The following is a 14,151-nucleotide window of genomic DNA, read 5'->3' as shown; positions in this document are numbered from 1 at the left end:
AGATGCCTAAGGCATTCATTTGGAATTCCATCAAGTCCACAAGCCTTTCGCAATTTTAATGTATTTGTTAATTTATGTATGTCACAAGGTCGTACTTTCCCCAACGGAGTGCCATCTACAGATGCAAGCAGAGCTTGGACTGTAGTCTCTACCTGCCGCACATGGCTTTCGTCACACAGGTCATGAGATGTGAACTGGTTTTCTAAACAATCCGCTATCACGTTGGCTTTCTCATCAGGGTGATATGTTCTTCCTAAAGGACCATGAACAGCGGTTGGTGCCTTTGGTCCATCCCTTTTCATAAGCGATTTTGCCGCACTTCCATTGTTGCCTTGCGTGTATTCGGTCGCGATGTGTTTATCGGTCCGTTACCCAGCAACGCTTCGGCCATCCACGTTATAGTATTTTATGTCAAATAAATCGTCTCTAATTCATGGGGTTTCGATTTCAATTAAACAAAATGGACGAACGTGACAGAATTGTTAGGGTACTCACATATTTCCCAGAAAGTTCAAGATTACAACGACACAACGTCTCACGCTCCTGCAAAGAATGGCGCATTGACCTCGAATCTTCTCACATTTAACCAATCAAAAAGAAATAATACATTTCCTATATGTGACAAGGTGAGAATTAAGGAAGTTGATCTGTTCGAATCTCAACTTACATACATACTATCATAACTCTTCGTGGTTTTCCTTAGTCCTTCCAAGATCATATCAGAATAATAACTGAGACCATTACCTCTTCTTTCCAAAGACGTTATAATTCATGTGCCATCCTATCATTCGATCCCGTTCAGGCTGTGGTACTGAAAGCGTTGTAAAGTAGCTAATCCGAAACAAAAGAAACATACGTCAGTGACATGACCTTCATCTTTTTTTCTGTGGCGCTACAGCCCAATTTGGGCCTAGGCCTACCTCCATGAAACTCTCCGTTTCACTTCGGTTTACTAGATCTTACACATTCGATAGAACTCCTTGGGCGAGTGATCAGCTCGTCGCAAGGCCTCTACCTGTAGACAAACACAGAAAAACGCACACAAACATCCATTCCCTGAGTGGGATTCGAACCCACGATCCCGGCTTCCGAGCGAGCGAAGACAATGCATGCCTTAGACCGTGCTACCGTGACCGGCTGACATGACCTTCATACCAGAAAATAATTAAGACCACTGAACGTTGAACACTGTCTGCTGAAGGTAGAAAATATTCATACTGAGCAGATAATTTCACTGGATTTACATTGGAAAGATGCCTGTTCCGAATATCATTCAGGAGACAGAAGACAGCATGGTCCTCCCTAATCCCTTCAGGCAACCATGTTCGTTCCTTATACGCGTTTTAATACTCATTAACTAATCATCCTGTGATCGGATTTACATGCGCATGCGTCCGTTTCATGACACGGATCATTTACTCCAGAATTGGGCAATTATTTGTCTGGTGGGTCATATCACTAGCTTTGCTAAGCTTTACAGGCAATATACTTTTATGGCTGTAAAGTGTTCACTCACAATTTCAGCCGAAGGAGAACTCTTATGGAATTATGTATGCAGGATGGCGCAAAATTGGAGTGTGTTGGTGGGCTAGTGTATTCATTCGTGTAGAAATAGATTTTAGTAGCTGTTTCGCGCGAGAAATACTACCCAAAACATTAAACAATCTGAACTCAGCCATAGAGAACGGTTTCGTAAAAAAATTGATAATGACCCTGAGCTTTGCAAAACGGTTTGCTTGAGCATTCCTAAGTACAGTATCTTCAACAGTGTATCAGTCCAGAAGTAAGTCAAGTTAAACATTTCTTGCAGATTTATAGTCTATTGTTTTCGTCTACAATGCAACAGTTAATAACACTGATCCACACTTAACAATACAGTGGTCGTTATATGTAAAAAATGTTATTAAAATTATTAAAATATTAGAATATATATTCATTATCACAATGCTACATCTTTCGGCCATATAAGGCCATCGGCCTTAACTTTTAACACATTTAACTTTTAGCACACCTTATTCGAGACATGCCCCAAAAAAAAAAAGCTTAAAATTAAAATTTCGATTATAATATTACTGATAAATGCAAAAAATATATCCATTTTAATAAATCAAAAACGACATACAAAATTCATAAAAACTACCCGATGGTGATCTTGATAGATCGAAACAAGCAGAGGGATGAAAATAAAATAATCCTAACACTAAACATTTTAATACATATTTATAATCAGTTTTTATATTGACGGCCCTGGATATACATTTAGTACATGATAAACAACAGGATGCAAAAAATAAAGGCAATTCTTTCTATTTCAGAAACCTGTGCCAGACAACTGCCTCGTCTGCACCTATAATATAAGCATCTTCTTTCCGGGATTAGGGGTTTCTTGGGCTACCCAAAGTTTTACGTAGGAACTTTTAGCAGTAACTTCCCTTAACTTAGTTAAAGTATGCATCTACATATGAACATGAACATTTAAACACACGTTAATTCAAAATATCTTGCAAAAACTTAATGTTTCTGTAGCAACTATACTACAGTTGTTTCTATATCTACCGCAAGCAGCTTTATGCTCGCAGACCACATGTTAAATGAAATATTGAGGCATTATCCATGTAATATTGAGTAATTGTTTAAAGCAGTTACTAGTTTTTACACTTCTATATTGCCTCTTTTTTATATTACTTGTTTATCTCAGCTTAATTCAGTTTGTGTAAACTAGAAGACATTTAATTGGTAAATATTCCAACCGCCTGAGTCAATGCCCTGTCCGAACACGAACAGAGGTCTTGGTGGCAAAATTCCTTTAGTTCCCATTCATTTCAAGAGGCGCCGACGTGATCTTAAGCACTTAACGCGAGACGCCGGCTCTAATGACCCACTCGTCAATCACTGTTCCGCCGCCCGAAAGATCTGATGGGCTGCCCTCTGATTTTGACAATTAGAACTGCGTGTTTATCTGCCTTCAACCACATGTTTGGAGTCGCCCATTTTCTTAGACTGATCCTAAAATATGCCGCCTTATGTCATAAATATGCCTATACCAGCATAAACTTGTTTAAACGTTTGCGATTTTGGTCGATACATATCGAAACTGACGTAATCAGAGCGAAAAATGCAATATTGTTCCTCGGGCAAAAGGCTGGATTTTTGTCATGTACTCACTAGAAGTTTAAGAAATTCCCCTGTTACCCCTCTCCTATCTGTCTATCCGTCCGTCTCTGAATTAAACAACTCGCGAACAGCTGAGCTTATTTTCGTGACCTTTGAAGTAGGATTTGAGGTTCTCAAAGTGGCTCTGCTTGCCACCTGCTTTCACGCTGATATCTTGCTTAGTTTATTCTTCGGCCCTGAAGATGTTCCCTAAATGTTTCTTTGAAACGTCGGCTGACTTCCAACGGACTACACAACGTTATATTCCAGAAGATAGAACTTATCATGGAATTTGATATTCATGAGTTTTATTGAAATTCGTTGAAACATTCTGATTTGGGGTTAAATGGGACAACAATTCATTACGGCCTACATTCGTTTCTGTGTGCACCTCGGGCTTAAGTTTCTAAGTATTTTTTGAAGAGAAATGTATTTCGAAGAAAATTTGTAATGAAAACTGATACACACAAGTAATATTGAACGTGCGTTTTTCTGGGAGGCTTGCATTTTTCTAAATAATCATGATAGAGCGGACGCTCAAGATTTGTTACTCTATGCGTGAGTTTTCTAACTTATTTTATCCCTAGAGTTGCTACTTAACGCCTGGATAAAACTTAATTTCGATTGGTCCATTCATTAGTTCGAAATTGTCCCTTGTAAGAGACATTTAATAATACTTCAGAAGTTAGGAACCGGGATAGCGCAGTCGGTATAGCGACTGGCTACTGGTTGGATGATCGAGAGTTCGAGTCCCGGTAGGGTCAAAATTTTCTCTTCTCTACTTCGTCCAGACCGGCTGTGGGGTCCGCCCAACCGCCTATCCAATGGAAACCGGGGGTTCTTTCCCCGGGGTTAAAGCGGCCTGGGCATGAATTTAACCACTAGCCTCCAACTACTGCAGAGGTCAAGAAAAATTGGCTCTATACACCTACTCTCCATACTCCTTAACGGCGTAATGCTTAATTAGTTGAGCGCAGGGACAGCGTTACCATAATTCAGAAGTTGGTTGTATTCTGGCCTTCAGGTGTTTTTATATTTACTTTTTTTTTCATTTGCGTCATTATTATGAATTCTCTAAAAGTTATGCGTATTGAATTAAATTACTGTTAAAGTTTTACCAGTAGCAGTAATAAACGGGAATACGACCTGAGATTTTCCGAAAATATAGGCTCATATGAGGAAGAAAATGTTGCATTGCCTGTTCACAGTGAGTGTACACGAGCATTTACGTTATCTATTTCATTACGTCCCACCTTCCGTGAGTTTGAAAGCACATATTACGCTGTAAAGCATACAGTTCATGCAAATAGTATTTAAATTCAGTTCCTACCTTGCAGAAAATACACTACGTCTCTATTACAAAGACAGATTAATGCTGTTCCCATAAATATTTGCTGCTTGTTCTGAGAATTACAAGAAACACGTAAACTAGAGAGCAAAGATGTTAATGTTAGAAACAGTGATACATGTAGTTACCACTGCGCTTTTGATTAAGAGAAACTACCATCTCAGTGTATTTAAACGGGAGGACACTGTGTGTTGCAGGTGGGTAGTGGACGACTGGGGTCCATGCTCTGTTACCTGTGCAGGTGGCTCCAGATTTCGACATGTGCACTGTGCAGAGGAGGGCAACGGGACCAGGTCGAAGGTAAGTTGCGCCCACGCCGAGGGGCGTAAGTTCTAGGAGATACTGTAGTGATCTTCAGCTAGGTGGGCTTACGTGAGACAGCTCCTTCTTTAGATTTTAGGAAATATAGGCCTATGTGATACAGCTCGTCCAGAAAAAAAGTAAAAAATATAGGCCTATGTATAGCATTACAATTCTAACGGATTTTGGGGTGTTGTTTAATTAACTCGAAATCTTGAAAAACATAAGGGGATATGCGTATTTTATTCTGTTATGAATCTGTCGTTTGAAACATTTTTCGCTTCGATAAATCTATAGTGACATAGTCGAAATTTACTTGTGAAATGCGCACAGGAATTCATATAAGTCACCATGTAAGATATTTCTTTTAACGCCTCTAATATCAAACTCAACCGTTGAACACGTCTCACACTTCCCTGTCCACTTGATCTGTCTCACCACAATCCTCTTTCACAAAGAGTACTCTCGTGTGAGGTGTGATACCGTGTACTCTTATAGAAGGATTCGAGAGTTAGCTATGAAAGCCAGCAGAAACTCTTTCCTCTTCTTGCTCCTTGCGTGTAAGTCTCGTTCTTAGATGCTGGAGATACAGAGACTACGTTCTTCCGAAACGCAGGTAACTCCTCCCGGAGTGAATGACGTCATGTGCCAGAAAATAGTATTCTTCATGTCGTCGACAATAACCACCGCGAGACTGAAATCTCATATCTGTCGTCAGGGGATGCTTCCACGTTCTCGAAGGTCTTGTAATTTGTATTCTTCCCACAAAGTAGGATACCGCTCTCCACACCCATAGAGAGCAACAGTCATAATTAATTTCTAGCCTAATTTCCTTTCTTAATAAAAATGTTATTGGTATAAGTTTTCTTTAATTGCTAGTGGGGTGGGACTAGGTCCCTTGTACTGCGGCCAATTCTGGCCTATTGTACCAGCCCCAGATGATAGGTGAGGGTGATTGTGGAGCAATTGGTGGAATGAGGATTGGCAGGGGAAACCGAAATACTCGGAGAAAAGCTGTCCCAGCGCCACTTTGTCCACCACAAATCCCACTTGACCAGACCCGGGATCGAACCCGGGCCGCCGCGGTGGGAAGTCAGCGACTAACCGCTTGAGCTATGGCGCGGCCTTCGTATAAGGTAACTGTGCTGTGTGTGTGTTTGTGTCTGCAACCGTACTTTTGTGTGATCGCCTTTTCAACTTCTGAACCAACAAAACCATCTGAACGGCCACCGCCTGTCGGCGAAGTTAGTGCCAACTTTTGCCGATAGAGTGTATAACGTGGTCAGCACAACGGTTCTCCACGGCCGTTAGTCTCGATTTTCTAGACCGGAGCCGCTATTTCCTTCAAATAGCTCCTCAGATATCCTCACGGGGCTGAGTGGACCCCGTTACAGACCTACTACTTCTCAGAAAATCTGGTAGCGTCGGGAATCGAGCCCGGGACCCCTGGATCTCTAGCAAGGAACTCTGACCAACCACAGAGTCCGTATAGTTCTCTTGCGGATTACAGACAACGGAGTTTTTTGTTTTGAACCAGCTAAATAGCTCCCACCGAATTTAGTATGAATGCCATACCCCTGGAGGCCACCCAAATGTTGTAAGGCAACTTTTCGCACCGGTATCCTCAAATTAGCAATAACATGGCGGAAGCGGGAACTTTCTGAGAGGAAGCATCACTGGCACCTCTTAGTTCTGGGTCATGGGATGATGGATAGAAATAGATTTTAAGAAAATATTCCAGTCTTGACAATAGTAATTATTTTCCAAGCTGTGAAATGACAACATGACCATTAGAATTTTTAATTTAATTTTTAGTTTGATGACTATAAGTGATGAACAACTGGAGCTAGGAACCTGACATTCTGTACACAGATACACCACAAAACACATACAGATTACGTGGGGAAGTTCTGTTCGTAAATGAACAGTTACAAATATTGCTAAGATCCGAAGCTATGTGTAGAAGTTCTCCATAAAAATATCAGTAATAGTTCTGCAGGACGAGAAATCTATAAAATAAGGAAATATGTTTTATGGGTTCAATTTGGAACTTTATTTCCTAATCTTCAGTGTTTTGAGAAGTTTAGTGGCAATAAATAAAACAGCGTGTCTGTGCATGCTTCTTGCAGACAGGGATGTAAACCAAGAGTGACGTAACAATATGCTATAGATATTGTTTTAATAACGAAAGTTTAAAGTAGCTAGGCTTGTTCGGTGTAGGAGCTCTCGAGTGCTCATATATTTCTATTAAATCGATAATTTGGTAGAGAAAGTGTTGTGATGTCGTTTCTTATGGGAACGCCTTGTTATTTTCAACATGCGTGAAATTACTAAGCGTTTAAAATAACTTACGTTGTTTCGTACTATCTCTCAGATACGGAAATCTCATAAGTGATTTCAGTTGTACAGAGAGGGATTGCTAGGTATGTAAGATCTTGCGGGAAGAGAGGGTTTCAGAAGGGCGGTTTAATGGGCAAGAAGATTAATGCAGGCAAGCAAGCAGCCCTCTTAATGGAGTCAGACATGCAAAGGAGAGCAGTCGGTGAAGTGGGGGACGGGGTTTCAAGAGTCCTCAATGGCGTAGATCCTTTATTGTGTTGACGGTAATTAATTGGAGTGGAGCTATGTGGTTTACTCAGTGAAATTTAAATAACAGACTCCCATTCAGCCCTTCGACCTCCAATAATAGTCACATGAGTGAGGGATGTCCCCTTTGTGTGTCCTCGTTTGTCAGGTCAGAGTTCACATTTGAATATCCTGTCTATTCGCACAATCACTCCGCCTTTATTACGGTCTGATTCAACTGGATGAAAAGTAAGATCAATCTTTGCTGTAAATTCATAGGTAAGAACATGAGAGTGTTCACAGTTGTTATGCGGTTCGTGTTTAAGTTACTCTGCGTCATAGAAATTACATTTTCAAAAGGATTATTACCGCAGCCCCTAGAACTGGCATGCTGTCAGTTGGATTTTAACATGTTCCTTGCTAAGCGTGAGACATTTCGCTAAGGAACAGTAGTCATACTGTTCTGAACAGACCCTTTGTAGTAACGATTGAAAGAAACGAATCGCGCCATCTTCCCATGTTTCAAACTGAACGACGATGCTTTCATTCTCTCAGACCCCACAGCGTATAAGTTAATTACAAATATGAAGGAGAAAGTCTTGATCTAGTATTGGATACTGAACTCATCTGACACTTAATTGGACGGACTGAATAGAACCACGAAACATCGCATTCAGCATTGCCGCTCTGTGGTCTGGGATTTGACTCCCGGTCACCTAGAATACAAATCAGTGTTCCTCTCCACTCGATCATGACTTTTGATTATTAGAAATACAAAACAAAACTCAGTGGCTTGAGTCCGCAAGCGAAGTATACCGACCGAGCGACCGCCGCCTGTCGGCGAAGTTATTGCCAACTTTATCGGATAGAGGTTGTCGCGTGGTCAGCGTAACGAACCCCCACGGCCGTTAATTTCGGTTTTCTAGGTCGGAGCAGATTTTCTGAGAAGTAATGGGTCTGGAACGGGGTCCATTTAGCCTCGTGAGGATAACTAAGGAGCTATTTCAAAGAAATGGCGGCTCCGGTCTAGAAAACCGAGATTAGCGGCCATGGGGATTCGTTGCCCTGACCACGCGACACTCTCTATCCGCTAAAGGTTGAACTAACTTTGCCGACAAGCTACGGTCGGTATAGTTGGCTTGCGATCTAAAACCACGGAGTTTGCTTTTTGGTTTGTTGCGAAGGAAATGGAATAAGGAAGGGAGGAGAAGAAGAATAATAAGGTGCAAAAAATAAATGGGATGGGAATTGGATACGGGAGGAAGGAATGAAGAAGATAATGGTACAAAAGTTTATGTAACAAATATAAAGGCCTCCCATTGAATTCCAAGAGACTTACATGTGTAAAATTTACTTACTTACTTACTTACTTACTTACTCATGGAGCTGAACCATTCTGGAGGAACCACCAATCCTACAGCTACTCAAGAAAATCCCAGCATTTTATGGAACGGTTCATTACCGTGTTCACAAGAGCCCTCCACTGGTCCCTATTCTGAGCCAGATCAATCAAATCCATATCATCCCATCCTATCTCTCTAAGATCCATTCTAATATTGTCCACCCACCTACGCCTTGGTCTTCCCAGTGGTCTCGTTCCTTCTGGCTTTCCCATCAATATCCTATACGCATTCCTCGTCTCCCCATTCGTGCTGCATGCCCTGTCCACCTCGTCCTCCTTGACTTGATCACTCTAATTATACTTGGAGAAGAGTACAAGTTATGAAGCTCCTCATTATGCAGTTTTCTCCAACCTCCTGTCACTTCACCCCTCCTCGGTCCAAATATTCCCCTCAACACCCTGTTCTCAAACACCCTCAGTCTGTGTTCCTCCCTTAATGTCAGAGACCAAGTTTCACACCTATACAGAACCACAGGCAAAATTATAGTTTTGTATATTCTAATTTTTATGTTTTTGGACAGCAGACGAGAAGACAAAAGGTTCTGGACTGAATGGTAGCAAGCATTACCCGAGTTCAGTCTCGTCTGAATTATCGTTGTTCCAAAATATCTGAATTGTAGCACATTTTGAAAACATCTGTTTCCTCCAGGATATGTATACAGTTGCCGTCTTGTAGTGCACTCAATTTCACCTGTTACTTCACGACATATTTCGGCAACATAGTGCCATCATCATATACATATATATATCATGGATGAAAATCAGTGCAACAGGACGCTAAAATACAACATCTGTTTCCTGTCTTTATATCATGATTTTGCCCTACATTTTGGTGGGAGACAACAACATATACTTAGTTTTCTCACTGTTTGCTTCTAGACCAACCTCTTTACTTGCGTCAGTTAAAGTTTGTGTGTTGTTTTGCTCTAATTCCATTATCATTACTAATTTCATGCAAACTCACATTCCCAGTTGTTGGTTTAAAATGTTTTCCCTGCTTACTTTGGCATTGAAATCTCCTAGCAAAATTTTCATAGGGTAATTCACAGAGAATAATGCTCACGTGTGATATTCATTGCCCTGTCATATGGTGCCTAGAATTTACTGAATTCATACTTGCAACTTCTGATTTAGAAAAACAAACAGTATCTCTTGGCAATTTCATCAAAACTGAAAACAGCTGTGACGATACACGATACACAGTTTGTCTCCATTGTTCTCCCACATCAGCGGCCTCTTACGTAATATAAGCAAATGCGGTAAGTGAAATGCCTGCACGTTTATTACGCTCTTGCTTTAATGATTCATTACGTCAGTTAACTAGTTAACTCTATGAAGCTTAGCCCTTCTTGAGAAGCTGCCAGTTGGCCATTTACTCGAGAATCTCCCAATATTTGTTTGGAATCCGAGTGTTCAGTACCGTGTGCGCAAGTGCCTCCCATTGGTCTCTATTCTGAGCCAGACCAATCCAGTTCATACCGCCCCATTGTATCTCTCTAAGATTCGTTTTAATATTATCCTCCAACCTTCGTCTTGGTCTTCTTAGTGGACTCCTTCCTTCTGGCTTTTCCACCAATATTCTATATATACACCATCTTCTCTTTCGTGGGCGCTACATGCCCTGCCTATCTCATCCTTTTTGACTTGATCGTCCTAATTATGCTTTGCGAAGGGGCTCAAATTATCTAGCTCCTCATGATGTAGTTTATTTTCAACTACTTATCTCTTCATTCCTCTTTTGTCCAAATAGTCTCCCTGTCGTGACTCGATCCCACGACCTTTCGGCTTGTAGCATAGTCCCTGAATCAACTACTCTACCGCGTACTCCCAACCACTCTTACTGCGACCGAGGAAAGAAATCCGATGGATTGATCCTTTTTGTACCTCCTTCCAGCTGTTACGCCTCCACTTCCAGCTGACTTCCTTATATTCTGCCCCAGGCCTGTAGCAATTGTTCACAGGAATGCTGGTATAGACGGATTTAATTACCTAGAACCTTAGATACATGCGCGAGAGGGGAAGGTGTGAGAGAGACAAAGGAGGCATGACTGATACTCTCTGTTGCCTTTCTCCCTTACTGCTCCAAATCCACGGTCCTGTTCTCTATATTTCGTTCTGCGCATCAAAGGCCAAGGCTCCAGCTGAATGGTAGTATAGTAGTAACCTTACTAGCGAGAAGGGCCTTTGGGATTGTTAACAGAAGGGGCTGGGAGGAAATGCAGAAGTACGCACTATAGAGGAATCCTCAAGCCACGTCTCCATCGTCATCCATGACATATTTGTGGCCTCAGCAGAGTTAGTGTTCTGTTCTTCCCTGGTTAGATTCTGAACTACAGTGACCGGCAGGAGAGATGTTTGTGGGAATATCAGTAACAGATGCACACACAACTTAGCAATACGTATTGGTGCAAGATCTCAGCACGATAAAAAGAATGTTGTCCCCGTTATCTCTATTGTTGCTACATTTTCTCAAGTGTAAGTGCAGTTACTAAGAGGACATTGTTTTTTGCTATAAATTCTTCAGTGAAATCCAATTTTAAACGATGAAATCGTTTGTAGCATGCAAAGTGATATTTTCATTTAAGAGGAACATAGTTAGTTGTGAAATAAACTCATATATTTAAATATGTCTGTATCTAATATTTCGTAGTCATTTGATTAAAACTGAAAACTTTTGTATGTAGTATATTTTCGTCTGAATGTTTCTTGTTACCACCCCAATGGTCTGATGCTCACCTAGCATTCAAAACATCCAGACGTCGATCCTAAACCTCGGCACTAATTAAAAAAATAGTGAGAATCTGGCAATACCAGCTCCAGAACTATAAAATATAATTGAGGAATGGACAGTCTGCAACACGGTATTGGAAAAATGGATCAACAACTGTCTCAAACCTTCAGACTTCTAGAACAGTCATGTTTTTCCCTCAGGACACCGGTTGGATTTATGTATTTCAGTTTTGAGATCGAATTGTAGCAAGTGCTGATGCTAATCCTTGTATTCTTTTGTTGTTTATCCGTGATGTTGCTTGAAAGTTATATAACATAGTTCGACGTGGTGCATTTCTCTAGGTATCCGTCACAGTTCTTCTCATACATTATAACTATGGAATCCACTTCTGCCTTTTTTAATTATGTTCTTTCGCTCAAAAGGGACGCACAACTCAAAGAAAATACAGGATTTTAGGTTCTCACAGCGATAGTTATGAAGAATACCAACTTCTGAGATGTAACGCTGTGTAGTCCGTTGAAATTCAAAAGATGTTTCGGAGGAACATACCGCCTCCATCTTCAGTGTCGAAGAATAAGTCGAGAAAGAGCTCTGCTTGCCTCCCGTTTTCACTCTTATTTCTTGCTCGGCTTATTCTTCAACCCCGAAATTGGAGGTGACATGTTCCTCCGAAACGTCAGTTGATTTTCAAAGCACTACATGGCATTATGTCCCAGAAGATAGTACTCTTCAACTCAGGGACAACAATGAGAAAACGCAGTAACCTTCAAATCGCGTCTGATATTCTTCGTTGCTCTTTTGTAACTGCAAGTTTTGAGCAATATTTGCATAAATGAGAGAGAGGGAGAAAGGAAGGGGTAGAGGAAAGTTTGAAACCTCTGCATTATTGCTTCTTTCTGCACATCAGTGGTTTCCAAACTTTACATAGCAGCATCTCCTCAGCTTAGCAAGGATTTTATCTACTCCCGCCTTCCTAAGTGCGTGCGCGGCGAAGAACAGCTTCGTTTCAGTTTCTCATATCCAAGCTATTGTCACGTGTCCGGGGTTCCGGACGAATAATAAGGGGTTCTGGATTGGATGATTGGATTTATTGTCGCTTCTGTTACAATCAATTATAACAGNCCTAAGTGCGTGCGCGGCGAAGAACAGCTTCGTTTCAGTTTCTCATTTCCAAGCTATTGTCACGTGTCCGGGGTTCCGTGACGAACAATAGCGGGTTCTGGATTGGATGATTGGATTTATTGGCGCTTCTGTTACAATCAATTATAACATCTCACAATCAGTGACTAAGACTTGCTCCATTCCCTACTGGACTACGAGTATCTTCTCTTCTGACGTGATTGACTGGGTTATGATTTACGAATCGGTCACTTCTTCAACTTCCGTTGTCCGCTGGTTAACTCTCCAACTCTCCAAAGCTGAACACTGAACTCTCTTTCGAATGACGAATGCCGAACGACGGCTCTCGGCTGTCTTCCGACTGAACTACGACTCACTGAACTAACTCTCAGAACTTCGGGGCGAACCGAATATAAGTCACTATGTCTTATAATTCATGTTATCCTGTTTTTCTGTGTTTATTCGTTGCAATGGGAACGTGCTTACCGAACCGTTGCCCTACAATGTTTTATTCCGTGGCTATCCGTTGCAGCGGGAGCATGTTTGCCGTACCGTTGCTTAGCAATGGTTATATTCGTGACGGTATTTCAGGCCACGTTCATGCTGGGCCCTATACAAATCTCCCAGTTTTATTTCATTCTCCTTTTGAAAACGTTTAATTGTATTGAACACTTCATTGATTAGATATTAAAGGATTCTGACGATGTTGTATAACATTCAGAATTACTGGGTTTCTGGACTTTTTCCATCGGCCGCTATCCTGCAGACTAAAAAAAATGACTTTTCGGAAACTGTATCTGTTTCCATCCTCAGGGTTTGTTGATGTAGGGTGCTCTCTCTGACTAGAGGACAGATCTGTCATTTGCAATTGCTGCTGGTCCTCGCTAGGAAAGCCATTCTCGGGTCCGAGCGCTGTAGGACACGCGACCGTATTTTACTGTCTCAGATTCGAGACTTCACTTTTTGTCGCCTTCTACGACTCGCAGGGCTACGGTGGAGGTAGTTCCCGAAACGTCTTGTATTCTAGTCTCTAGCATATCGGGCGATGGGAAAAGTCCAAAAACCCAGTAATTCTGATTTCCACTGATGCAGCTTTACCATCGATCGGTTTGCAAAACAAAAATTCTCCAAATACATAAAGCTCGGATCGTGTTTTCTGAATTTAGGCTTTCCACGTGCCATTATTCTGCTTGAACTAGCTCGTTATCGTCCCTTTATTAAGCTTCATTGTCTCTGCCTGTCCTCTTGTAACGCTCAGAAATATTTCCATAACTGCAAGAGTTGCCACTCACTTCATACAGTCACTCATGGAGCTGAGCCCTTCTCGAGAAGCCGCAAATTGTATAGCTACTCAAGAACTTCCCAGCATTTTATGGAACCCGAATGTTCATTGCCGTTTTCACTTGTCCATATCCTGAGCCATATCAATTCAGTCCATTGTAACTGTCCAATTTATGGGATGATCAGTTGATGTTTTGTGTATGGTTAGGGTTCTGTGAGATTCCTCACTTTCGTCTCACAATTGGAGAATCG

At 41.4% G+C, this 14,151-nt stretch overlaps 1 protein-coding gene across 15 annotated transcripts in view; it reads left to right on the top strand.

Moving 5' to 3' along the window:
• LOC111866505 (protein madd-4) overlaps nt 1-14,151 on the top strand; it is a 669,679-nt gene that overhangs the window by 538,052 nt on the left and 117,476 nt on the right. For all 15 annotated transcript variants that reach the window (XR_004513226.1, XR_004513225.1, XR_004513224.1 and 12 more), the window contains exon 9: nt 4,699-4,801. Coding sequence is in view for 11 of the 15 variants with exons in the window: in XM_033752289.1 (XP_033608180.1) it covers nt 4,699-4,801 (103 nt within the window). In the remaining 4 variants the exon portion in view is untranslated. The remainder of the gene's footprint in view (nt 1-4,698; nt 4,802-14,151) is intronic.

This window comes from Cryptotermes secundus, unplaced genomic scaffold (assembly GCF_002891405.2).
Source record: "Cryptotermes secundus unplaced genomic scaffold, Csec_1.0 scaffold401, whole genome shotgun sequence".
Taxonomy (NCBI): domain Eukaryota; kingdom Metazoa; phylum Arthropoda; class Insecta; order Blattodea; family Kalotermitidae; genus Cryptotermes; species Cryptotermes secundus.
This window is presented reverse-complemented; position numbering and strand designations above follow the sequence as displayed.